Source organism: Thalassophryne amazonica, chromosome 22, assembly GCF_902500255.1.
Source record: "Thalassophryne amazonica chromosome 22, fThaAma1.1, whole genome shotgun sequence".
In the NCBI taxonomy this organism is placed as follows: domain Eukaryota; kingdom Metazoa; phylum Chordata; class Actinopteri; order Batrachoidiformes; family Batrachoididae; genus Thalassophryne; species Thalassophryne amazonica.
This window is the reverse complement of record NC_047124.1, coordinates 14994830-15022757: the sequence shown is the minus strand read 5'-3', so window position 1 is coordinate 15022757 and position 27928 is coordinate 14994830. Positions and strand designations below refer to the sequence as shown.

Sequence of the window (27928 nt, the reverse complement as noted above, 5' to 3'; positions counted from 1 at the left end):
CCCCGATGTGAGGGTGCTGCCATACAAGGTACTCACTACTAGAGGTGGGTGATACCGGGAATTTTGGTCTTGATCCGATACCAAGTAAATACAGGCCCAGTATCGCCGATATCGATACCGATACTTTTTCATAATTAAGCATCATAGATCCAAAGGATCCAAAAGACCTAGGATAGATTTTCGCCAAACATTGTACATGACAACAAAATACTTTATTATCATAATCAACATTTTTGTTTAAAAAATATCACTCAACACAACAAAACAAAATCTCCTGAGGTAGAGGGCTGACAAACTGCAATACAACAAAATTAACACACCACAACAAATACTGTAAACAGTTTCAAACTTATTCTGTTTTTCAAGTCAAACAATACAATAAAATAACACAAAAAATAAGGAATTTCTTCCCTTCAGTGCACTTCTCTTGAGTATCAATCTTTTTACATGAGGATTGTTCAATATCAATACCAGTGTTGGTATCGATATTATCGATAATAGGATAGATCCGCCCACCTCTACTCACTACACACCGGGAGGAACTACGGGATTAAAGTCCTTGCCCAAGGGCCCTTAGTGATTTTCCAGTCAGGCTGGAATTTGAATTGAGGATTCTCTGGTCTCAAGCACACTGCTTTAACCACTAGACCATCACCTCCCTGCCATCGCTTCCCATCCGCTCCATGCGATGCTCTCCGGCAATGCGCACCGACCTGATGGGCCCCAACACCTGCAGTGGACTTACTTCTTTCTCGTCAAATATAACTGTATTGTCATAATATTTTACAGATTGCCTTCTTCACGGTCTCCAGACTAAAGTAGTTCTAGAAAATATTCACTGTGTAGGTGTGAGAAGGTCCTGGGTGTAAAATTTGTGCTAAACTAATTCATGGATTGACTGTGGTGACCCGGAGCAAAAATGGGAAAAGCCAGAACAATTTAGTTTGCAACTGCGCGGAACTGTATTTAACTGTACATGGTAGATTTAAAAAAAATAGTGTTATGTATAGTACAAATGACCTCTTCATTTCGCTGAAATTTCTATTTTTAATATGACCTTTCATTGACCTTATTGAAAGCATTTATAAACTACCTAACATGTAGCGCAGTGTTTGTATAATATATAATTATAAAAAATAAACTATTCATATTATGCATTGCATATTTTTTTTAAAGCATGACCAATTAAATTATTTCATTTATGTTGAGGTTTAAACTACTGCTAGCCAAATAAACCTGCTCCATGAATCCTACAGGAGTCGAAGCACATTTCACTTGTTCGTCCATTCGGCGTTGTGATTGGTCAGATTAAACCATTGGCTTCCCAGTTTCGCCAGCGATTGGCTGTAGTGTCCGTCAATCAAATGATTCATCATTGCGTCAGAGTGACGCGTCTATCGGTCTCAGGAAGCAGCGGTTCGCGTTTTGCATTTTATGCGGAGATAGACAGTAGAAGGGCTGAATTTTGAGCTTGGAGGATGCGAGTGAAGACAGCAAAATATTCGTAAAATATTTTAGATTAGTTTGCTGTCACCCTCAGAGGATTTTTAGTTTTGAAGCATATGTGTATTTTGACGATGTTTGCCGTGCGGTATCATAGGGTAAGCTATATTAACTGTAGCCTCTAGCCTTCAAATGCCTAAATATTAGGCACAAAAATACCGAAAAAAATATATATATTTATTTCAGTTGTGTGGTGGGCTGGCGCCAAGCCAATAATTGACTCTGGAGCAGGACACGGAGGTAAGTGGAATTTATGTTTTTTATTTTTTTTCCCCCCCTCACAAAAAGCTGGGTTTTGTTTGTTTGTTTGTTCTTATTGTTCTCGCAGATTCTGGGCTACTTTCACGGAGTACTATTAGCTGTTATCACGATTATTATTTTGTTATAATAACAATAATAATAATACTAATTATTATTATTATTAGCTTAGCTTTGATATTTATTTATAAAAAAATAAAGTTGCGAGTTGAAGAAATATGACGTCATGGTTTTGCCTGCACGAGATTTAGAACAAAAAGAGTTGAGTTATTCTTGTTAAAATAAATAAATAAATATCTATTTGAAATTTGCGTCATTATTGTTTTTTTAAATATATATTTTGTTAATTGACATAGATTGACATAGATTAGATAGAACTTTATAAATCTAATCTCATAAAATCATACAAAGGATGGTCCTTGATCTTTTTGAAAAATTATCCTGTCCTCTAAGTGTAAATGCCTACATTATGGCACAAATAACAAATATACAAGATTGCATAACTGCTTGCACTCTTTAACAGCACACAATTATTGCTTTTACATCCACTTGACTTTAGATGCATTTGAATGGACACAAGAAGACTTACACATCGTTGAATATCCATTGAAGTTCAGTTGAATGAATCAGTAATTGATAGAAAGCGATTTGCAACTTTGCTTGAGTGAGGGAAGCCACCAAGACAATTACGGCAACTCTGAACCAGTTTAGACTGTTTTTTAGCCCTGTACCGCTTCATGTTTGGGTTGTACACAGAGAAAATAATTACGGGTAATTAAATGACACCAGACATTTGAATGAATACGCTGATGTGCAACCTTCCCCATTCTCAACATATGGTGTTTCTGCTGCACACTGAAAGAAGCTGATTGGTTGAATTTACTCCTGCGGTCAGATGACTGGCCTGAACCATAACACAACAGTGGAGCTGATGTTTATAGTAAACTTTGCAAAATGTTATTTAATATTTCAGCACACGGGAAGCCCAGGCAGTTGCTTGAGGCTACCATATGTATTAACCTTCCATAAGAGATCATATTGGTGACAACTGATTCTACTCTCGGCAACTTATTGGCATGTATGCGGGTGTCTCAGTGGCTTTCCTCACTTCTCTTTATGCACACCATTGTCTTTCAGTTATTGATTGATTTAAGTGAGCTCCAGTGGGTATAAAACAGTTGATATTGACTCTAGAGCTTTTATCTGCTTACTTATCAGTAAAATGAGGAAACCGTACACAGCAGGCTGGGAAACAGCTCAACTGCCAGTTATCCAATTAGTTTAGGCTCTTAAAAGGCTGCAAACCACACAGAAAATTGCTGTATTTCCCACACTATTAACACTTCAAAACAAACCTGACAGTTTGCACTGTGAGATCATAGCATTGCCTTTCAGATCTAGTAAAAGCAACTTTTTCAGTGTCCAAATACATACGGCTCTAACTGCATTTGTGGGACCTAGGAGTCTATTCTCTGCATACGTTTGAGAGAAAATGTGAACTTGTTTGCTTTAGGAGGGTGCTTGCCTTTTCTCCATCTATCTCCAGACAGCTCATAGTTCTGCACATCAAGCTTATGGTGTATTTAATAAAAAAAAAAAAAAAAAAACCTGTTCAACTGCATGTTAACATTGAACGCTATCCAAATCCCGCACAGCTCCAGCTTGCATAACATTGACACTGACTGTTGATTTTTTTTTTTTTTTTTACCTGCAGGCCATGTTTTCTTTGATATGTATTGTTTTTATAACATCATGGTATGAAAGATTAAGACTATACAATCACGTATATTTGTGCATCAATTTTTCGCACTGGGTAGTGCATTCCATACATTTATTTGCAGAAAACATGTATAAAAGTTGTAAGCACACTGTTACTGCACTGATTATTTATTTGTTAAACCGCAACAATGATCTAGCGGCGGCGGCTCCAATGGTGTAACCTTATGATCTGAGTGTACGTGCAGCAGCACTGTTCCACTTTGGTGTGTTGTGACTGAGCCTTTTCTCATTCAGGAGGACGGAAATTGTTTCTTGCGCAGTCACTGTTTGAAGGGTGGAGTGAGTGCATGTAGATTTTAAACAAAACAGAAGTAGATCGTGTGTGTGTGTGTGGGATGGATCCTTTTTCTCTTTTTTTTCCTGCTATTATTTTTCTCCTGAATGCTGAAGATGATGCTCATACACAATAATATAAACATAAATGTATATATAATATTTTTGTAGTGCAACTTATTTTGGTGTCTTTCGCAGCTCAGCTGTGTAAAACTGTCAGTGCACCAGCATGTTTCTTTTATGTTGTTGACTGTGTAGTCGGTGGGTATACAGATTGACCAAGGAATGTCCGTCTCTCTCACTGTCAGCGCAGCACCAAGAAAAAAATGTGGAGGAAAAAAAATGTTTGTTTTGATTTTCTTTTTATTTGAGCCAGTGAGATGAGGAAAAAATGCTTTGAAATGTCGATCAAATAAAAATGCAAAATTTAGGCTGGAACTGCAGCCTATGTATAGGCACTGGCATTTTAGGCCTTTTTTTGTACTGTACCAATCTGTCCATGTTCAAGACTCAAGTTAAAACCCATCTTTTTACATCTGCTTTTAAGTTGTGATTATTTTATTTTTATTTATTTATTTATTTTGCCTTATTTTTAAACCTGTAAAGCGTCTTTGAGCATTGTTAAAGCTGCTTTACAAATCAAATGTTTTATTAATAATAATAATAATAATGATATAAATATATCTTACATATATCTTAAACCGCTTATCTGGGAATGGGTCATGGGGATAACTGCTCCAGTAGGGGACCCCAAACTTTCCTTTCCCAGGGTACTTTAACCACCTCTGACTGGGGGATCCAAAGGCCTTCCCAGGTCAGTGTGGCGATATAATCTGTCCACCTAGTCCTGGGTCTTCCCCAGGGTCTCCTCCCAGCTGGATGTGCTTGGAACACCTCCCTAGGAAGGCACCCAGGAAGCATCCTTATCAGATGCCTGAACCACCTCAGCTGGCTCCTTTCAATGAGAAGGAGCAGCGGCTCTACTCCAAGCTCCTCACAATTGACTGAGCTTCTCACTGTATCTCTAAGGGAGACACCATCCACCCTCCTGAGGAAACCTATTTTGTCCGCTTGTACCCGCGATCTAGTTCTTTCCATCATGATCCAACCTTCTTGACCATAGGTGAGAGTAGGAATGAAGATTGACCAGTACTTTCAGAGATTCACCTTTTGACTCAACCCCCTTCACTTGTGAACAAGACCTCGAGGTACTTGAACTGCTTCACTTGGGGCAAGACCTGATTCTCTACCCAGAGTAGGCAGTCCATTGGTTTCCTGCTCAGAACCGTGGCCTCAGATTTAGAGGTGCTGATCCTCATCCCATCCACTTTACACTCGGTGGAGAACCGACCCAGTGAGTGCTGGAGGTCACAGGCTGATAAAACCAACAGGAGCACATCATCTGCAAAAAGCGGTGATGAGACCCTGAGCCCACCAAACTACGCCTCGATCTCCTGTCCATGAATATCACAAATAGGATTGGTGACAAGGCACCGCCCTGGCGGAGGCCCCCACCAGAAACAAGTCCGACTTACTGCCGAGGACCCGAACACAGCTCTTGTTTTGTGAGTACAGAGATTGGATGGCCCTCAGAAGGTTTCCCCTCACTCCTACAGCACCTCTCTCAGTATCTCCCAGGGTACCCGATCACACACCTTGTCCAAGTCCACAAAACACATATAGACTGGATGAGTGTGAAGAACTGGTTGGTTGTTCCACGGCCAGGACGGAGCCCACATTGTTCCTCTTCATTCTGAGGTTTGACTATCGAATGAACCCTCCTTTCCAGCACCGTGGAGTAGACTTTACCAGGGAGGCTGAGTAGTGTGATGGACCTGTAGTTGGCACATCCTCTCTGGTTTACTACAGTGTATTTTTTTATATATATATTTTTAAACGTACTAAAACCATTCGTCAGTATGCCTTCAGCACTGCTTTCAGACTCAGTAGATTGCTTTGCTTTTATAAAGGCTTCCTTGTATAGTGATGTAGCCTTGTTTGTTTAGTTTTGGGGTGGGTCTGAGTAAGTTAAAACCAGACTGGATCCTTTTAGACTGAGGACCAGTCAGCTGGATGCTGACATAATGGCTTGAATCATGTTTCCTTTGTCACCTTGGCATATAACTCCCCCCCCCCCCCCCCCCCCCCCCAAAAAAAACAACAACAAAAAAAGGTTCTTATAATCTTTCCTTCCTCAGCGGATTAGTAACTGTTGTGCCTTTGTAAACTTGCCCCTAATGACTGCCCCCCCCCCACCACCACCACCACCACCACTGCAGGAACTAGTACCTTTTAATATAAAGGGGTACTGTGTGTGTTTCCACTGCAGAAGCCAATGCCAAAAGTACAGTGACCCAAGAGTGCATACCTACAACACTTCACACACATCTCTAACTACTGGAAAAATGTTAGCAGGATTACACAAAAACAACTAAACCAAGTTTCTTGAAACTTGGCGAACTGGTGTGTCACATAGGGCAAGGAAGAAAGCACCAACTTTTGGAGTGGATTCAATTAAAGGGGCAGAGAGAGGATTTTTTTTTCCCCCACATTGGTAATGCACAGATCTTCATGGGGGGAAAAAAATACACTCAACAAAAATATAAACGCAACACTTTTGGTTTTGCTCCCATTTTGTATGAGATGAACTCAAAGATCTAAAACTTTTTCCACATACACAATATCACCATTTCCCTCAAATATTGTTCACAAACCAGTCTAAATCTGTGATAATCCATCCCACCTCACAGGTGTGCCATATCAAGATGCTGATTAGACACCATGATTAGTGCACAGGTGTGCCTTAGACTGTCCACAATAAAAGGCCACTCTGAAAGGTGCAGTTTTGTTTTATTGGGGGGGGGGGGGGGGGGATACCAGTCAGTATCTGGTGTGACCACCATTTGCCTCATGCAGTGCAACACATCTCCTTCGCATAGAGTTGATCAGGTTGTCAATTGTGGCCTGTGGAATGTTGGTCCCCTCCTCTTCAATGGCTGTGCAAAGTTGCTGGATATTGGCAGGAACTGGTACACGCTGTCGTATACGCCGGTCCAGAGCATCCCAAACATGCTCAATGGGTGACATGTCCAGTGAGTATGCCGGCCATGCAAGAACTGGGACATTTTCAGCTTCCTAGAATTGTGTACAGATCCTTGCAACATGGGGCCGTGCATTATCCTGCTGCAACATGAGGTGATGTTCTTGGATGTATGGCACAGCAATGGACCTCAGGATCTCGTCACGGTATCTCTGTGCATTCAAAATGCCATCAATAAAATGCACCTGTGTTCTTCGTCCATAACAGACACCTGCCCATACCATAACCCCACTGCCACGATGGGCCACTCGATCCACACCATTGACATCAGAAAACCGCTCACCCACACAACGCCACACACGCTGTCTGCCATCTGCCCTGAACAGTATGAACCGGGATTCATACGTGAAGAGAACACCTCTCCAACGTGCCAAACTCCAGCGAATGTGAGCATTTGCCCACTCAAGTCGGTTACGACGACGAACTGGAGTCAGGTCGAGACCCCGATGAACACGACGTGCATGCAGATGAGCTTTCCTGAGACGGTTTCTGACAGTTTGTGCAGAAATTCTTTGGTTATGCAAACCGATTGTTTCAGCAGCTGTCCGAGTGGCTGGTCTCAGACGATCTTGGAGGTGAACATGCTGGATGTGGAGGTCCTGGGCTGGTGTGGTTACACGTGGTCTGCGGTTGTGAGGCTGGTTGGATGTACTGCCAAATTCTCTGAAACGCCTTTGGAGACGGCTTATGGTAGAGAAATGATCATTCAATACACGAGCAACAGCGCTGGTTGACATTCCTGCTGTCAGCATGCCAATTGCACGCTCCCTCAAATCTTGCGACATCTGTGGCATTGTGCTGTGTGATAAAACTGCACCTTTCAGAGTGGCCTTTTATTGTGGACAGTCTAAGGCACACCTGTGCACTAATCATGGTGTCTAATCAGCATCTTGATATGGCACACCTGTGAGGTGGGATGGATTATTTCAGCAAAGGAGAAGTGCTCACTATCACAGATTTAGACTGGTTTGTGAACAATATTTGAGGGAAATGGTGATATTGTGTATGTGGAAAAAGTTTTAGATCTTTGAGTTCATCTCATACAAAATGGGAGCAAAACCAAAAGTGTTGCGTTTATATTTTTCTATGGTAACAGAATTATAATCGAAGCAAATTTTTGATGGTAAGCTAGATAAACCTCTCAACATGAGAGAACGTGTCATCATAATTGCTCGTGAGCTCTCTGAATCAGCGCCATCCACCGCGGCACTAGCCATTGTTTACATGGCTTGGAGAAAAGGCGGAACTCTGCTGATGACGCAATGCATTCTGGGAAGCGCAGGGGGGTTATGGGAAATGTTCAAGTACCAAATGTTAAAGAAAGTGATGGGGGGAAAAATTTCCTGGATCTTTTCCAAAAGTGAAGTGTTTCTTCATTTTCCTGTGCCCCACCCTTTCACCTTTCAAGAAAATCAATTTATTAGATTTTTGCATAATCCTGGTAACAGGCGGACATCATCAAAGTCTTTTATGTCCTGTCAGACAATCTGTTCAGCGTCAGTGGACACAACCGTGGGCAACTAGACCCGCTTGACTCCTGCTGCTAAGTCTTCTGTTGGACTCCTTTGTCACCAGGTCATTTTCAGATTTTTTGACGCCTTGGTTGAGCTTGTACCGCCAAGAAGTACGATCTTCGGCGAGGTACTCCAAATGAGCTCCGATGTTGAATAGTTTCAGGTCACGCCTGCAAACATTGATGAAGCGAAGCTTTGGACGCCCCCTGTCACGTTTGCCGTCTGCAAGCTGACCGTACAATGTTTGGTCGGGGGAGGCGAGAGTAGACCATGGGGACACATGGCCCAACCAGCGCAGCCTGCGTTGTTCCAGGATTGGGTACAGGCTTGTGGTGCCACACCTTTTGAGTATCTCTAGGTTTGGAGCTTTGTCCATCCAAGTAACTCCACAGATCTTTCTGAGGCATCTTAGGTGGAAACTTTTGAGTTTCCTTTCAACAGGCAGACAAGCGGCACCAAAAAACATTAGCTTCTTGGCGGAGATAATGATGGACAATCTGTACATGGGTATCACTGTGGTGCAAAAGCCCTAAATGTTGCTAAATAATGCAAACATGGGTAAGAGAGCTGTGATTGGCTGGCTTTGTCTTGATGCAGACATGTGTTCAGTACCTGTACTATTTTTGTGACGTTACTGTTATGTGAATGACTATGAGCCTGCATTGAATGTTGTGGTCAAACTGCACATCTAAGTAACTCAACACCCTTCGTGTTTTTGCTTTCCACCCAACAAAACCCTCCCATACCAAGTGCTAAGCAACAGTGGGTCACTTATTTATTTTGGTATTCAGGAAGCATTTTGTTGTTTTGGGATTGTTGAGGCCATTAGGGGAAGAAGACCAGTAACTACTAGACGAAACACAGGTCCTATCTGGAGGTTGCAGGTTGTCTTATCTCTGTCTGAGCCAATCAAAGGTATTCATACCTTTTTGATGGCGTAAAGCTGAAATATTTTTGTCAAGTATTTTCCCACCCTCTTCCTCTCTCATTTGAAGGCAGTTTGATCCCAACGGCCACGTCCTCACCGTTCATGTTTCTTTTGTTCACCAGGGCTGTGCATCAAGTCCAAAAGGACAGCACGTGCCACATTGGTGAAATAACTTTCCTTACAAAGAAAACACAGAGTGACTGTATTAAAAAATAATAATAATAATAAAAATCTAGATCTGTATGAAAGTACTGCTGTGACACAGTACACTGTTGTTGTCAGTTAACAATTGACAGTCATATTGTTCTTATTTGTCAAATCACTATTTGTGTGCATCCATCTAAAGTTGACTTCTTTCACAAGTTTGTAATCTATAATCTGCTACTGCCTTGGGTTGGCATGAAAACAAGCATTTGCAAAAGTAGTACGCAACCTCAATTTTTTGGAATAAAATATGTTGTTTGATACACAGTGTTGTGTAATAGTGAATATTCAAATAAAAATGAACCAATTAGAGGTTAGTATATTTGGTCATACTCAATCAGATATGAATAGATTATTATAATGATCTGATCAAATGGTGCCACCCAATGGGCAAGGGAAAAATTTCTGATGAGGACTTGCAGGAGCCACTGAAAATGATGTTTTAAAGGTGAAAAGTGGTCACACATTGTAATTTTTTGTGTTCATTTATATTTATATAATGGTTTTTATGCAGCTTTTTTCCTGTTTGTAGCATGTGACAGCCCGTCATTCTCAAGCAGTGGCATCAGGAGCTCCAAATCTGTATTTTCCACCTCTCCTTCTGCAGGAGAGTAGCAGTGACTGTGGACTGGAGTGTATGCATATATTGAATTTATTTATTTATTGTTTAAACGTTGTTCCTCAGGATAGTATGGCCATGACGGGAGGGACTGCAGCTGCCCTTCCCATGAGCAACCACACCCGAGAGAGGGTGACTGTGGCCAAGCTGACGCTGGAGAACTTCTACAGCACTCTGCTCACCCAGCATGAAGAGCGGGAGATGAGGTGAAACAAACCAAATAAACGTTCAGTCTTTCAGAAAGGAGATATTTAGCAGTTTTCAAGAAGAATTTAGTTTTCTTGGTAGCTTATATAACATGTGCACAGGTATGTTCTCTTCATTGGGTTATTGATCTCAGGAAGGATATCAATCCACATGCTGTCAGACCTGCTTGTGCGCACTTTCCAGCAGCTGTGTTAAGTCAAAGGACTGCAACTCATAATCTAGTGCTCTTGTGTTACCACAGAGCTCTCGTTCAGATACCAGTTTTGTGTCTGTTGTAATGCAGCTGACTTGCTGTGTTTCCTGTGCAAGTATAATATCTAGGACAATAGGAATATCAAATTGGGATTCCATATTGGCACATGGTCAGTATTAAATGATTCGCTTAAGGATCAGGGCCACAAAAACCTTATTAGTAATATGATCATATGCCAGAAAACCCAAAAACAAAACAAAAAAACAAACACCGATGTGCCATCCATCAGAAATAGTATTTGTTTGTATGTACTCATGGAGATCTTGCATGTGGTTATGAAACATAGCAAGATAGAATGCAGACAGATCTGTGTTACTCATTTTTATTTTTATTTGATACAATACAATAAATAAAACAAACAAAAAAACATGCCTTGATCGACTAATATTTTTCTGTGATTTATTATTTGAAATTTCTTAGGCAGAAAAAGCTGGAGAAGGCCATGGAAGAAGAGGGTTTGCCAGATGAGGAGGTATAATATTGTTTTATTTAAATTTTAGCCTTCATTATATTAAACTGTCTATTTGTTTAAACACGCTGCTGTCTGTTTTTGTTGCAGAAGGTAATGCGTCGCTCCCAGCACGCACGTAAAGAGACGGAGTTCTTGCGACTAAAGAGGACAAGACTTGGCTTGGATGACTTTGAATCCCTTAAAGTCATCGGGCGAGGTGCTTTTGGAGAGGTACGGTAAAACGACAAGCAACTGGAGAAAAAACAAAACAAAGCAAAGCCATCAAGGATACGTGAGGTTGACCACAATCACATCTGTGTGGTGCTTGAACCACAAATTTGCCACAGTGTTAATTTCATTTCCTTTCCTTTTGCTGTTGTGTAATTTCACACACTGCAGCGGAGACCTTCAGGTCAAAGAGAATCAGTCATGTCCTCTTCTTCAGGTCCGTTTGGTGCAGAAAAAAGATACGGGGCACATTTATGCCATGAAGATATTGAGAAAAGCCGACATGCTGGAGAAGGAACAGGTTACGTATTACCTGTGCGGGCGGGTGTTTTCTTCAAAATCTCAGAGGTGAAAGTTGCTGTTTCTATGTTCTCATGTTGTAATTGTCTGTCTGGATCTGCCGTTTTCACCACAGGTTGCTCACATTCGAGCTGAGAGGGATATTCTGGTAGAGGCAGACGGTGCATGGGTGGTCAAAATGTTTTACAGCTTCCAGGACAAGAGGAATCTCTACCTCATTATGGAGTTCCTGCCTGGAGGTTAGATGACGATAGAAAGTTAATTAAAAAGAAGGAGCTTTGTGGTTATGATTTGTTGCTATTTTCCACTCGGACCTTGTTGCCAGGTGACATGATGACTCTGCTGATGAAGAAAGACACGCTGTCTGAAGAGGCCACTCAGTTCTACATCGCAGAGACGGTTCTGGCCATCGACTCCATTCACCAGCTGGGCTTCATCCACAGAGACATCAAACCAGACAACCTGCTGCTGGACTCCAGGGTGAGACTCAGTAATTCTCACACACACACACACACACGCTGTGCTTGTGATCAGCATCATTGCCTGAAAAACCAACAAAGTCTGCACTGTTAACATTTTTTTTCCACAATAACGCAAAAACGGGATTAATTATTTTCTACTCAGGCCTTTGAAGATGGCGATCACATGACGTCAGCTGCACGGGGGTCTATATTTAGGTGTATGCAAGGGCCGTGATCGCTTCCTGATGACATCAAATGTTTGTTTGCTCACAGGGGCACGTGAAGCTGTCAGATTTCGGCCTGTGTACGGGACTGAAGAAAGCCCATCGCACAGAGTTTTATAGGAACCTGACGCACAATCCGCCCAGTGACTTCTGTAAGTGAAGCAAGAAATCTCAAATATTCGCAAGACAAGTAATGCTCCAGAACACAACTCATGAATGTATGCAAAAAACAATCCAATGTGATCAGTGGAGATTTTTTACTCTTTTTAAACTCATTTTGCTTCAAAGACACAGACTGTCAGACTGATTTCTGTGTGATTATTTATGTTATTTATTTTTTTTAAATTCCTGGTGCTCCATCTGTTATAAACAATTGGTTTTATGCTGTTAAAAGATAACTTTCCTGTGCAGACAGCTCTCAGTGAAATGCCAATGAATGACTTTAGCAACTTTAGCAGTGCTCCCAGTAAACATAAGAAGAAATGATGAATTTCAGAATAGCTTTTATTTGCCAAGTATCCACAGAATACAAGGAATTTGTCTTTGGTTTGAGCTGCACTGTCTCTGTACGGCATGTATAAATATACACTCAACAAAAATATAAACGCAACACTTTTGGTTTTGCTCCCATTTTGTATGAGATGAACTCAAAGATCTAAAACTTTTTCCACATACACAATATCACCATTTCCCTCAAATATTGTTCACAAACCAGTCTAAATCTGTGATAATCCATCCCACCTCACAGGTGTGCCATATCAAGATGCTGATTAGACACCATGATTAGTGCACAGGTGTGCCTTAGACTGTCCACAATAAAAGGCCATTCTGAAAGGTGCAGTTTTGTTTTATTGGGGGGGATACCAGTCAGTATCTGGTGTGACCACCATTTGCCTCATGCAGTGCAACACATCTCCTTCGCATAGAGTTGATCAGGTTGTCAATTGTGGCCTGTGGAATGTTGGTCCACTCCTCTTCAATGGCTGTGCGAAGTTGCTGGATATTGGCAGGAACTGGTACACGCTGTCGTATACGCCGGTCCAGAGCATCCCAAACGTGCTCAATGGGTGACATGTCCAGTGAGTATGCCGGCCATGCAAGAACTGGGACATTTTCAGCTTCCTAGAATTGTGTACAGATCCTTACAACATGGGGCCATGCGTTATCCTGCTGCAACATGAGGTGATGTTCTTGGATGTATGGCACAACAATGGACCTCAGGATCTCGTCACAGTATCTCTGTGCATTCAAAATGCCATCAATAAAATGCACCTGTGTTCTTCGTCCATAACAGACGCCTGCCCATACCATAACCCCACCGCCACGATGGGCCACTCGATCCACACCATTGACATCAGAAAACCGCTCACCCACACGACGCCACACACGCTGTCTGCCATCTGCCCTGAACAGTGTGAACCGGGATTCATCCGTGAAGAGAACACCTCTCCAACGTGCCAAACTCCAGCAAATGTGAGCATTTGCCCACTCAAGTCGGTTACGACGACGAACTGGAGTCAGGTCGAGACCCCGATGAACACGACGAGCATGCAGATGAGCTTTCCTGAGACGGTTTCTGACAGTTTGTGCAGAAATTCTTTGGTTATGCAAACCGATTGTTTCAGCAGCTGTCCGAGTGGCTGGTCTCAGACGATCTTGGAGGTGAACATGCTGGATGTGGAGGTCCTGGGCTGGTGTGGTTACACGTGGTCTGCGGTTGTGAGGCTGGTAGGATGTACTGCCAGATTCTCTGAAACGCCTTTGGAGACGGCTTATGGTAGAAAAATGAACATTCAATACACGAGCAACAGCGCTGGTTGACATTCCTGCTGTCAGCATGCCAATTGCACGCTCCCTCAAATCTTGCGACATCCGTGGCATTGTGCTGTGTGATAAAGCTGCACCTTTCAGAGTGGCCTTTTATTGTGGACAGTCTAAGGCACACCTGTGCACTAATCATGGTGTCTAATCAGCATCCTGATATGGCACACCTGTGAGGTGGGATGGATTATCTCAGCAAAGGAGAAGTGCTCACTATCACAGATTTAGACTGGTTTGTGAACAATATTTGAGGGAAATGGTGATATTGTGTATGTGGAAAAAGTTTTAGATCTTTGAGTTCATCTCATACAAAATGGGAGCAAAACCAAAAGTGTTGCGTTTATATTTTTGTTGAGTATACATTACACACGGAATAATTCACAGTAATAAAATGTGCAAGAAAAATAAAATGTGCAATAAGGAAAAAGAAAAAGAAAAGGATGTGTGAGACAGACAGCAGATTGAAGTTCAATTTCTCAGTTCTGACTCTTTTTGCAGATACTGAATTATTCCAGAACTGTGTTCAGGATTGCAAGCAAAAAATATGATCAAAACATCACTTCTGCAATTGTTCCAATAATTGTGTTGTTGTTGTCTCCCCCCCCAACTTCTTTTACCTGTTGCAGCCTTTCAAAATATGAATTCCAAAAGGAAAGCAGAAACATGGAAGAAGAATCGGAGGCAGTTGGTATGTCTTTGGTCTGTTTCAGGGTTTACGGTGAACATTCAGGTTGAGATCAATTTTGTGTGTGTGGAATTTGCAAACAAGTGACTTCAGATTGATCAGATTAAAATTCTTCTCAATTTTTTTTTTTTTTTTACATATTCAGGCTTTTGAATCAGTATTGGACAACGTTATTAAACCCAGAGGGGCAGTTCAGTTCATAGTTACCCGCCTTATTGAACCGTCTAAATAATTAGGGAACAAACAAAATAAGTGCAAGACATCCATAACAGCATACCAACAATGCTGCAGTCAATACCCACAGATTAGCAGGATCAGCAATAATAAATACAAAAAGTTTGACTTTAAAACACTCTTTTGACTCTAAATTCAGCACAGGCCACAATCAGTCTCAACCTACTTCCCAGCATTTAACAGCCTGATAGCTGACGGAATAAATGAGTTGGAGTATCTGTTTCTTTTCCTTGTAATGATAACGTGCTTTAGAAATCCAAAGATTTTATTTCCTTTTTTAAACTGCCAGCATTCAAGAAATGCTGCCCAACCTTTTTCACATTGTGCAGCGTGTTATAATAATAATAATAATAATATTATGTCAGCAAGAATAGAATGTATATGAAAAGTCAAGTATAAGATATGTAAGTGAAATAAAGCTCACTGTAATTCTGACATGAATTCTTCAACTTCTGTCTTTCTGTGTGACTTTAAGGCTTATTCCACTGTGGGAACTCCGGACTACATTGCTCCCGAAGTCTTCATGCAAACGGGATACAACAAGCTGTGTGACTGGTGGTCTCTGGGGGTCATCATGTATGAAATGCTCATCGGTAAGCGCATGTCCGTCTGTGTGTGACACTGGAAATCGCAACAAGAAGAAATATTCTACTCAAGGTTTTTACTTAAATTATTTATAGAGCACTCGCGCTCGCTCCTGGTGAGCGCCTGGTGGTTGGGCCTTAGCCCATGGGGCCCAGCCGGGCTCAGCCCGAAAGATTGACGTGGGACCGCCCTCCTGTGGGTTCACCACCTGCAGAGGGGGCCATGGGGGTCGGGTGCAGAGAGGATTGGGTGGCGGTCGAGGGCGGGTGGCCCGGCGGCCTGGTCCATGCTCACAGCCCCTGGCTGTTGGGACGTGGAATGTCACCTCGCTGGGGGGGAAGGAGCCTGAGCTTGTGCGGGAGGTTGAGAAATACCGACTAGAGATAGTCGGGCTCACCTCCACGCACAGCTTGGGCTCTGGTACCCAACTCCTGGAGAGGGGCTGGACGCTTCATTTTTCTGGCGTCGCCCACGGGGAGAGGCGGAGAGCTGGGGTCGCATTGCTTATTGCTCCCCAGCTCAGTCGCCAAGTGTTGGAGTTCACTTCGGTGAACGAGAGGGTCGCGTCCCTACGCCTTCGGGTCGGGGACAGGTCTCTCACCGTTGTCTCGGCCTATGGGCCGAGCAGCAGTGCAGAGTACCCGACCTTCCTGGAGTCCCTGGGAGGGGTACTAGATAGCGCTCCGACTGGGGACTCCATTGTTCTCCTGGGGGATTTCAACGCCTACGTGGGCGGCGACAGTGAGACCTGGAGGGGGGTGATCGGGAAGCACGGTCTCCCCGATCAGAAGCCGAGAGGTGTTCAGTTGTTGAACTTCTGTGCTAGTCACAGTTTGTCCATCACGAACACCATGTTCGAGCACAAGGGTGTCCATAAGTGCACGTGGCACCAGGACACCCTGAGCCGGAGGTTGATGATCGACTTTGTAGTCGTATTATCTGACCTTCGGCCACGTGTCTCGGACACTCGAGTGAAGAGAGGGGCAGAGCTGTCGACTGATCACCACCTGGTGGTGAGTTGGATCCGCTGGGAGGGTAGGAAGCCGGTAAGACCTGGCAGGCCCAAACGTATCGTGAGGGTCTGCTGGGAACGACTGGCGGAACCCTCTGTCAGCGAGGTCTTCAACTCCCACCTCCGGGAGAGCTTCTCTCAGATCCCAGGGGAGGTTGGAGACATGGAGTCCGAGTGGACCATGTTCTCCACCTCCATTGTCGATGCGGCTGCTTGTAGCTGTGGTCGCAAGGTCTCTGGTGCCTGTCGCGGTGGCAATCCCCGAACCCGGTGGTGGACACCGGAAGTAAGGGATGCCATCAAGCTGAAGAAGGAGTCCTACTTATCTTTGTTGGTAGGTGGGACCCCAGAGGCAGCTGACAGGTACCGGCAGGCCAAGCGTGCCGCAGCCCGTGCGGTCGCAGAGGCAAAAACTCAGGTCTGGGAGGAGTTCGGGGAGGCTATGGAGGAGGACTATCGGTCGGCCTCAAAGAGATTCTGGCAAACCGTCCGACGCCTCAGGAGGCAGAAGCAGCTCTCCACCAGCACTATTTTACGGTGCGGGTGGGGAGCTGTTGACCCTGACTGGGGATGTTTTCGGGCGGTGGAAGGAGTACTTTGAGGATCTCCTCAATCCCATCGTCACGTCTTCCGAAGAGGAAGCAGAGACTGGGGACTCGGAGGCGGACTCATCCATTACCCAGGCCGAAGTCACCGAGGTGATTAGAAAGCTCCTCGGTGGCAAGGCTCCTGGGGTGGATGAAATCCGGAGGGTGTGTTCCAACTATAGGGGGATCACACTCCTCAGCCTCCCCGGTAAGGTCTATTCCAGAGTACTGGAGAGGAGAATTCGACCGATGGTTGAACCTCGGATTCAGGAGGAGCAGTGTGGTTTTCGTCCTGGTCGCGGCACACTGGACCAGCTCTACACGCTCCATCGAGTGCTCGAGGGTTCATGGGAGTTTGCCTAACCAGTCCACATGTGTTTTGTGGATCTGGAGAAGGCATTTGACCGTGTCCCTTGGCGCACCCTGTGGGGAGTGCTCCGGGAGTACGGGGTCCGGGGTCCTTTGCTAAGGACTATCCGGTCCCTGTACGACCGCAGCAGGAGCTTGGTTCGCATTGCCGGTAGTAAGTCAAACCTGTTTCCAGTGCACGTTGGCCTCCGCCAGGGCTGCCCTTTGTCACCGGTTCTGTTCATTATTTTTATGGACAGAATTTCTAGGCGCAGCCAGGGTGTAGAGGGGGTCTGGTTTGGGAACCACAGAATCTCATCTCTGCTGTTTGCGGACGATGTGGTTCTGTTGGCTTCGTAAAATCAAGACCTTCAGCGTGCACTGGGGCGGTTTGCAGCCGAGTGTGAAGCATCCAGGATGAAAATCAGCACCTCCAAATCCGAGGCCATGGTTCTCGACCGGAAAAAGGTGCTTTGCCCTCTTCAGGTCGGTGGAGTGTCCTTGCCTCAAGTGGAGGAGTTTAAGTATCTCGGGGTCTTGTTCACGAGTGAGGGACGGATGGAGCGTGAGATCGATAGATGGATCGGTGCAGCATCTGCAGTGATGCGGTCGCTGTATCGGACCATCGTGGTGAAGAGAGAGCTGAGTAGGGGGGCAAAGCTCTTGATTTACCGATCGATCTACGTTCCGATCCTCACCTATGGTCATGAGATTTGGCTCATGACTGAAAGAACGAGATTGCGAGTACAAGCGGCCGAGATGAGTTTCCTCCGCAGGATGGCTGGGCGCTCCCTTAGAGATAGGGTGAGGAGCTCGGTCACTCGGGAGGAGCTCGGAGTCGAGCCGCTGCTCCTCCACGTCGAAAGGAGTCAGTTGAGGTGGCTCGGGCATCTTTTCCGGATGCCCCCTGGACGCCTCGCTGGAGAGGTGTTCCGGGCATGTCCCACTGGGAGGAGGCCCCGGGGAAGACCCAGGACACGCTAGAGGGATTACATCTCTCGGCTGGCTTGGGAACGCCTTGGGGTTCCCCCGGAGGAGCTGGAAGAGGTGTGTGTGGATCGGGAGGTCTGGGCGGCTTTGCTTGAGCTGCTGCCCCCGCGACCCGACTCCGGATAAAGCAGAAGAAAATGGATGGATGGATTATTTATAGAGCAGGATGCAGGGTGTTTTTTGTTTTTTAAGGCGGTGTAAGAGGGGTAGAACTATACACTAACTCCACGATAAACCGGTCACTATTCGACACATAATTGCATGTCTGTTCACACTAGTTATGTAACTCTACCAGTCACAAATGACTTTAACTGGAGTTGTCTTTGCAGCTACACAGCAATAACCAGAGTGACAAACCAAAGTTTTGCTAGTGTCCATAAATAAACGACAGCAGAGAATTGTACCAGTTGTAACAGATTTGATACAGTAGATTTCCTTTTGCTTATCTTTCTTTTCCATTTACAATTACTACGGTTGTCATTTATTTTTTTTGGCACTGGCTTTAACCTCCAGGATGTGGCTGTGGTCATGTTGGGGGAAAAATGGCGCCACTGTTGGTCATAATGGTTGTGTTGCATCACCAAGGAGGGCGATCCTCTATGGTTACATCGTGATGGATGATAGATGCACGACAATGTGAATCGAAGCATAACAGCACCATCCCCGCTGACACCAGGTGTTGTATTAAGGCCTCTTTTTGTGCTCAGGCTACCCGCCTTTCTGCTCAGAGACACCGCAGGAGACATACAGGAAGGTGATGAACTGGAAGGAAACCCTCGTCTTCCCACCTGAAGTCCCAATTTCGGAGAGGGCCAAAGACCTCATACTTAGGTGTGTGTGTGTGTGTGTGTGTGTGTTTGTGTGTGCGTGTGCAGGGGTGGAGGGACTTGCAGATGAATTCCTTTCCAGATGCATAAAGTTTACACATCTGCATCCATTTAATTCGTGCTTCCACACTGAACTGTTGTGTTTCAGGTATTGCACTGACGCTGAGAACAGGATTGGAGCTGTGAGTGTGGAGGAGATTAAAAGTCACTCGTTCTTTGAGTCGGTGGACTGGGAACACATCAGGTTCACAAGACTTTTTTTTTTTTTTTTTTTTTCTGTTAAATTTTTACACAATCTTTACTGCCAAAGGAATAAAGACAACTCTTGTGTTTATTCTAAGTGTATTTTGTGTCCTGGTTACATCTTTCCGTATTTGCGTCTCACCTACCCAGAGAACGTCCAGCAGCCATCTCCATCGAAATCAAGAGTATTGATGACACATCCAACTTCGATGACTTTCCTGAATCAGACATCCTTCAGCCAGGTTTGTCTTCAGTTACGACGTCTTTTGCTAGAGGCATTTAGAGAAATACAAAACATGACAAACACATTCATTTTATTGAGAGATTAAAAATCTGAAATAACTGCTACATATTCAGCAGAAGACAGTTGTTTGAAAGTTTGTGCATCCACAGTAAATTTGCATGCTGTAAATGTATTTATTTGTGGAATAAAAAAAAAAAAACAGTATTTCTTATGCATTAATACTAAATCTGTCTCATCTCGGATGAAGATAAATCTATAGAATTATCAAAATGAGCTCCAAATCTTGACTGAAAAGTGTTTAGTAATTCAGTATTTTTTTTATTTAATCCCCCCCCCCCCCCCCCCCCCCCCCCCCCCCCCCCCCCCCCCCCCCCCCCCTTCAAAATCCAACTGTCTGCAAAAAAAAAGTTCATGTTGAAATTAAAGGACATCATTTTAAAAAAAAGTGTTTTACAGACAGATTTTTAAAAAATTATTATACAAATCCTTCTGTGTGTTTATTTTCATTTTCATGAAATGGGCAAACCTTCCAAGTAAGAGTCAGAAATGTAAAATAATACTGTTAGTAATTGTTTTGGTTGGAGGATTGGGAGCGCACACGGTTCCAGGTCACTGCAGAAGTAAACCAGACAAGCTCCATTTTGAACCCTGACCAGCACTGCAGGCATGTGCACAATTGCCCGTCATGCGTGCATGTATCTGTTTTTCAAAATAAAAGTAATATTGTCAGTGTAAAGCTGCTGTGATTAGGACCAATGCATCGCTAATCTTATCGGAAGACTGTGCTGGAAATGTACTTTTGTCAGATGTTAGATATTAAATCTACTAAAGGTTTTACTCACCCATGACTTAAAGGTAAAAAATATATGTATATATTTTTTTCTTTTTAACAGCCAATGCAACAGAACCAGACTTTAAGTCCAAGGACTGGGTGTTCCTGAACTACACATACAAGCGCTTCGAGGGGCTGACACAGCGAGGCACTATCCCCACGTACATGAAGGCAGGAAAGGCCTGACGTGCTAAAGGAGGCGTGAGACCTTCACGGACACAGTGTTGGGCCACAGAGCCCCGCTGGTGCTGACCTTTAACCCTCATCACAAGTTAGCTCTGCTCAGCCAACGCAAGATCGCCAAGAGTTTGCAAATTAGGGAGAGTTACAGCATTACCTCGGGTGTTTATATCGTAATGTGGCGTCTTTAGCATTAGCTCTCAGGCCTGATGACTAACACAGACACCAGATCAGCATATCTGCATGTTCAGCAGCATATTGCTCATGGAGAGGACTTTTGCTGCCTAAAGGATTTGGTTTGAACGAAGCTTGATCACAAATGTCCACTTCAGTATCTTCACTTCGATAGATTCAACACTGGTGGGAAAAATGGCATTTCCAAAACTGAAGTCTTGTTACAAACACTGTACACTCTGTGTCCGGACACTTTGTGTGAGAGAATCGCAATTTACTCATGTTTTTCATGCATTTAAAAAGCTTCTTCCAGAATAATACCCAGAGTTTTTGCTCACTTTTTTCATTCCCACAGCAGGTGGTTTTTGCCATTTCTTTTTGCAGTTTACAACAAATTTCAGAGTAGATATTTATAAAATTCTTATATTTATATCATGCAGAAGGTTAGCAGATCCCAGTGGAATCTGAAATTGCACTGTGACATTGGGTTCAAGATCCATCATAGATATTCTTGAGTGAATTTTCACCAAGTGACTGGAGACACTTTGCATAAAATGCATTTAAATGCAATGTGATTTAAAATTCATTAATTCTGCAGTTGACTTCTGTTCTTTATATTCATGAAAGTCAAAACTGACTCCTGCCTGATTTCTAAAATAAAGACTACATACCTCAGCCAAAAACCTAAAAAAAAAAAAAAAAAATCTTTGCTGCAGTGAGGAAAAAAAGACTAAAATTCTCAATGCAGATCCACTTTAAAATGTTATGGCACTGCAAGCCAGACCCAATGTAAAATTAAGTTCAAAGGATTTTTTTTCCATTTGCATTTAGTTTATATTTGTACAATACACCCCCCCCCCCCCCCCCCCCCCAAAAAAAAAAAAATGTTTGTGGTCTGGGTCCATGCGGTTGCATAATCTCCAGCATGGCTGTTGGCTGTTGATCTCTTTAGTTTTAATTGTAGGTGTAATGAAATATCAAATTAGATTCTTCCAATTAAATTCTCTCCATTTTAATGATTGTGTTGTAGTCTGATGTGATTTCCACATATCGTACCACATCCTCTCTGGAATCTCCTCACCCAGCTCCCGTTCCTATTTGGCGTTAACATATAATGTTGAATCTGTTCTAGAATAAATTAAGCTGGAATATAAAACTGGCACAGCTTTCGTTATAATAGTACTATAATCTTGTACAAGTAGCTTTATAACAGAGTAGTTTATTCTCATTCTTTTTAATCTTTTTGATGTAATAGTCCCTCCTGACTAAATCCTGATGAGTCAGATCATATGTTTTTTTTTTGTTTTTTTTTTTAAGTTCTTGAAAGCTTTTCATTTCACCCTTATTAATAGTTGTCTGTAATTCCTTTTTTGGTCCATTTACATCATTATCAAAATTTTCTTGGTATGAATTTGTCATCAAAAACAATCCATTTTAGTAGACCAATTTCCTTTCCTATTTTTAGTTGTTTCACCGTGGAATTCCATATATTACATGTAAAGGATTATCAGTGGGCTCTTTCATGTAAATGCGAGGCTCCCTTTCCTTGATACTTTGGGTTTTGTATGTAGAAACATCAATATCTTTCCATCAAGCTACATAACCTTCACTACGCTAGTAGATTAGCTGTCGTAATTGCGTAGCATGAAAAAATTTTCTTTTGCATTCAGGAGTGCCATTCCCCCTTTGTCTTTAGATTATTATAGTGTAGTATACCGTATTCCAAGTAATTTAATTTACCTTCCCATATGAATCTTGATATGCACTTATCCCATTTAGAGAATTGGTCTTTTAGTATATATACAGGTAGAGATAAGAACACACATAACAGACGTGGCAAGATGTTCATTTTTACCACATTTATCCTGTCATTTAATCCCAATGGATAAGTAAACCATCTGTCAATATCTTCTCTTATGCTTGTGTCAATATATTCATAGTTGCTTTTATATCATTTGGAATGGTTTTTAGTTACGTTTATGTTAAAATATTTAGTTGATTATGCATCCCAGTTAATTTTCCATTCCTTAGGTTGTTGGTTTGGAGAGCAGTAAAGCATGAGAGATTGAGTTTTATGTATATTTTTACTTTATAGCCTGAATATAAACCAAATTTTTCAAGAAGTTGCATTAAGATGCTTAAAGGAATTTGCTGGATTATTTAAGTAGATCACAGTATCATCTGCAAAAAGACTAATTACATGCTTTTGTTTCTTAAGGCAGCAGCCTTGTCTAGTTCCATCTCTGTAAAGGGAATCTTTGGGATAGGGAGCCATTGACTTTTACTCTAGCTGTGGGTTTGCCATAGATGGACTTAATGCATTGAATTCATTTAATGTTGAATCCAGATCTTTCCCTGACTCTATCAAATGTTTTTCTGCATCTAAACTAAGTTTTTTTTTGTTTGTTTTTTTGTTTTTTTTTTAAGTAATCTTGCTGCTAAATATGCAAAAACATCACAAGTGCTAATGGATAAAGTGTGAGGAAATGTAAAAATTGAGCAAAAACTCAAATCATGCAGGAATAACTTTTTTCCATGTGTAGCTTTGATTACATAGGATGTCTTAAATAATCACTGGATTTTACCGTTACTGTGGCGTGTCGTCCGTTTTAATCCAAACTCCAGAGTGCATCACCTTTATTTTTTTATTTATTTCTCTCTCATCAGTGCTATACTTGCATATTTCCCTGCTTTCAGCGCTAAAGCCTTCAAGGTGCAATCACTTCTTCCATAGGTGGAGACAAAAACATGCAAAGTGCCTTTAAAAAAAACATAGCTAATTAATATTTAACTGGATATTTTTGAATAATTGGTTTTAGCAGGAGGATTTCATTTAAAATCAAACAGCAACAGTGGCGCTTGTTTTAAAAAAAAAATGGGGGGGGGGGGGGATCAATTTCAGCTTCAACATCCTGACAAACTTAACTCCACTTGAGAGAAACTTTTTTTTTATATGTGCAATGCGATAAACCATATGCCATATGATAACGATGATGAGACAACAGCGGTTTACAATAACGGCAGGTTTTATAGGTTGGATATTAAAGCGAGAGGCTCATAAAAGCGTATCAACACAATAGCTCTTTGTCTAAAATAAGTCGAGTTTAATCTGGCAGAAAATGTGGGGAAGGTACATCAAAAAATCTAATATCTTTTTATTGACATGTTTGAGGTTTTGGTCTTGGAGATCAAAACATTGCTAGGTTCTTTTATCGTAAAACCCCAGAATCTTATGCGATATTAAGGAAAAAGAAGCCAGGTGGTTTAAGTGTCATATCTGCTTAGATTTACAATGAGACCTGATGCTGAAAGTAGTTACCAAAGATAATCACACACACACACACACATACATTCAGACGTAGCTGTTCCTTGCTGAACTTGACATGAAACTACCTTAAGTACATAATGAAGACACTGTTCAAATAGTGCCAACATTGGCTTTAATACGCTTCGCCATCTGTCTTTGTACACCGAATCCTCTGAGGTGGACGTTTCACCCGTTAGCTCATCTCTCACACAGACGGCCGTTTTTCAACTCTGTTCAGATACAGCAGTCATCGTGGCAATCCCGTGTTTTAGCGATCGCGGTGCTATTTCTGAGGAATTTGAGACTAGGTTAATCGAGCGGCGCCTTCGGCGTCCTGCTGCGACCCCCGTCTCCGCAAAACTGCTCGCCAACAACAAGAGAAACGTCAAAATTGAGGTTGCCAGATCTGCATTTTTTTTTGAAGGCTGATATGTGTATTTATTTTTATTATTCTTGTTTATCTCTAAGATGTTGGTTTGTGCTAACAGTCGGTGTGTTCAAACTGGAATCTTTTCACGCCTGATGCAGATGAGAAGAGAAAAGAAGCAGCGAAATCACAATGTTTTTATGTGCAAAGAAAGCTCAGATCTGAGATTTAAGATGCAGCGTTGTGCAGGAATGCATGATGGGAGAGTTTGCTGATATAACCTCACAGATTACGTCTACTCACTGGAACATTCTGTCGCAACACAACAAACTTGTTTACATGTTTGCAGACTATACGTCTTTTTTTTGTATTGTTGTCACCTTGTTCACTGTCAGACGTGTTTCTTTAAAAAGTAAACTCGCAGGAGATGAATCTCACTAAATTTGATTTGAGATATCGGTACTTTTTAAAAAATATGCATTACGTATATGTATTTTGTTTTTGATTCAAGATGATCGGAAATCTGCGCCTGTGTCACTTTATTCTCAGAGAGCTCATTTTTTGTCATCTGATCAGCAAGAATTTAAAGCAGTTAATTTAAGAAATTCTCAAAACAAAAGAGCTGAATCTAAACTCTGGATTGTTGAAGGTGTTTAGTGTAGCAGCGATGTGTATCATGTGTAACATGTAGTGATATGAAGGAAAAGTGTCTGCAGTGAAGCAGAAAATGTTCATTCATATAGTGATTCACCTTGATGAGATCTTATGTTGGAAAAGAGGGGGAAATGCTTAAAATACCAATAATAATAAAAATTAAGACACTGAGGTGCATTTTTAACGTTAAAATAATGGCTGAAAGGTTCAAGTATATTTAAATGCTATTAAACACTCATTTGTCTTTTTTATTTCAAAGTACTGAGCTGAATGAAGTTGTAAAGTCCAACAAAATGTAAGATTTTTATGTATTTATTTGTTGTGATGCCTTCAAAAGTGTTTTTAAAGATAAGAAATGGGGGGGGGGGGGGGGGGGGGCAAATGGCTCACTTTTTTCTCCTCCCCTTTTGTACTAGTGCAACCTCTTTGCTATAGCTCCCTAAGGCCACTAGAGGGGGGTCTTGCTTTAAAAAAATAAAAACACTAACTTCATGAATGGGCACTGGGGGCAAATAAAACTAGTGTATCTGTTGTCTAATTTTTTTTTTTTTTTTTAGATTATTGATAAAAAAAAATCTATGAGAGCTTTATAAAAAAGCATAAAAGGTGATATTTTGGGTGCAAAATGTTTTTACCCAATAACACAACAACTGCAAATCAAAGTTAATTCATAAATATGCATGTGTTTTTGAAGGAGGCTTGATTTGGGAATACTTCTGTCCAAGAATTTGAATTTTTCCCGCAAAAATGTATTGCATGCTTTTCTGTCATTTTCATATTAATTCAACAGCCCACAAGCCACTTGATTTTTCAACATTTAGTTGGCTGAAATATACAGTATAGCTGTGCAAATAACGAATCGTGCATCTAAAATTAATAGTCCCATTTTGACTTAATTGAACTGTATTTCACTTATACTGAGACGGGATATAGATCATATCATTTTTTTTTTCCTAAGTAAAAAACATTTTGAATAGAGAATTACTGATTTCTGTTCCAAAAGAATACATTTTGGCCTCCTGCAAACTAAAAAGAATATTTCTGCCTACCATCATTACAATCTACACTCCACATTTCTTTCCTGGTTAGTAAACACTTTTTGGAACATCAACCAAATTCTCTTAATCCCTAACCTAGATTAATGAAACCAGGTTAAGGAGAGCAACCAACAACCAGGTCAAATCCAGTCCTGCTCACTCTGAGAATGACTGAATGTTAGGCACAAATATTAAAATGTATTTGGATATAAATGCAAATAATCATTATGAATAAAATGGCCACATTTATTGAATGACTGCAACAAAACTTTTTCATGTATTCACATTTAAAAATGAGACAAAATGTACACTGGTACAGTTACTGGAATTTATTGATTATACTAAATCACTTTCACAGACAGCAGATATATACTTGAATATTTAATAATGAATTTGTCTTACTATTCATTTACATCAGTTATTTAAAAAAATCAGTGTGGTAAATCTGGAGTAGGAAGCTTTTAACAATTGATGGTGCAAGAAGGAGAATGGCGAGGGAAGCCACCAAGACAATGACTGTACCTGTGACTGGTGATATTGCTTAAAACATCAGAAGACCAGAGAAGGGAACAGATTAAATTTAATATAGGGTTTCTTGTGGCAATCGGGATCAAAGATGAATAACTGGGATCAAAGCTTAGAGACTAGCATCAAAGACCAACAAACAAAGATGAGTGACCAGGCACAAAGACTAGGATTGGGATCATAGTGTATTAGTGGAATCAACAATTGATATCAAAAAATGCTAGAGCATGGATCAAAGAAAGAACCATCACACTGAAAGAGACTACAGGAAACTGTCAAAAGAAGTAAAAACAGCACTGTTATACTTTCACATGTAGTCACACCTGAAAGCCCACAGTCCAATTTGTTGATCACTGGTTTGCTATAAAAACAAAACCCATTCTGGCACCGCAGTGGAATCGAACCACTGACCAGCTGGTGTCTTCTTCCTACAAGTGGGCTATACCTACCACTGCCCCATATTTAGATACATCTGTTTTTAGCCTGTGTGGTATCATATGTGGTAATATTAATAGTCCTGCTATCATTTAAGAACCCCGCCCCCCGCACAGTTTATGGTTTGTAGAAACGCACGTGCTTTCGCTGCAGACGGCCTTTAAATGGGTTAACGAGCCAACGGTCACCACGTGACCGAGTAGTTGCGTAATATATAGATCAACACGTTTTTCTCTGGCACGTACAGCCTTTTCATATGTAAAGTCTCGTGCGGAGGTCTCGAATAGCACTATGAGGCGAGAGACAAAGATCGTCAATGACGGCCAGATGGACTACCTCTTGGACAGTGGGACATCTTTTTTTAGCCTAAATTTTTTCAAATGGTCTAAGATAAATGTGTATAAGCAAAACATTGTTGATCTTGGATACAGTTCTACATTAAATCAAAGATAAATTCAATACCTGATGTTTTTTTCTAATGGTAAACTGTTTTACATTGTTGGGTTTGTTGGGTTTGATCCCAGATTATCACTGATCAT

The 27928-nt window shown here is 41.9% G+C and overlaps 1 protein-coding gene across 1 annotated transcript; it reads left to right on the top strand.

Moving 5' to 3' along the window:
• Positions 1-1399: 1399 nt before the first annotated feature.
• LOC117503975 (serine/threonine-protein kinase 38-like) lies at positions 1400-21925 on the top strand. Its single transcript, XM_034163301.1, has 14 exons — positions 1400-1743; positions 10245-10384; positions 11059-11110; positions 11198-11320; positions 11535-11618; positions 11733-11856; positions 11943-12097; positions 12352-12454; positions 14750-14811; positions 15518-15635; positions 19272-19395; positions 19540-19635; positions 19785-19876; positions 20772-21925. The coding sequence occupies exons 2-14, from the start codon at positions 10251-10253 to the stop codon at positions 20894-20896; spliced, it is 1392 nt and encodes a 463-aa protein (XP_034019192.1). The 5' UTR covers positions 1400-1743; positions 10245-10250; the 3' UTR covers positions 20897-21925.
• Positions 21926-27928: the final 6003 nt, after the last annotated feature.

Excerpts from the sequence above, each read along its gene's own strand:
- LOC117503975 (XM_034163301.1), top strand. The coding sequence starts at position 10,251 with ATGGCCATGACGGGAGGGACTGCAGCTGCCCTTCCCATGAGCAACCAC. Across the intron at positions 11,619-11,732 it reads ACATGCTGGAGAAGGAACAG|GTTGCTCACATTCGAGCTGA; the intron begins GTTACGTATTAC and ends TTTTCACCACAG. Across the intron at positions 12,455-14,749 it reads CAATCCGCCCAGTGACTTCT|CCTTTCAAAATATGAATTCC; the intron begins GTAAGTGAAGCA and ends TACCTGTTGCAG.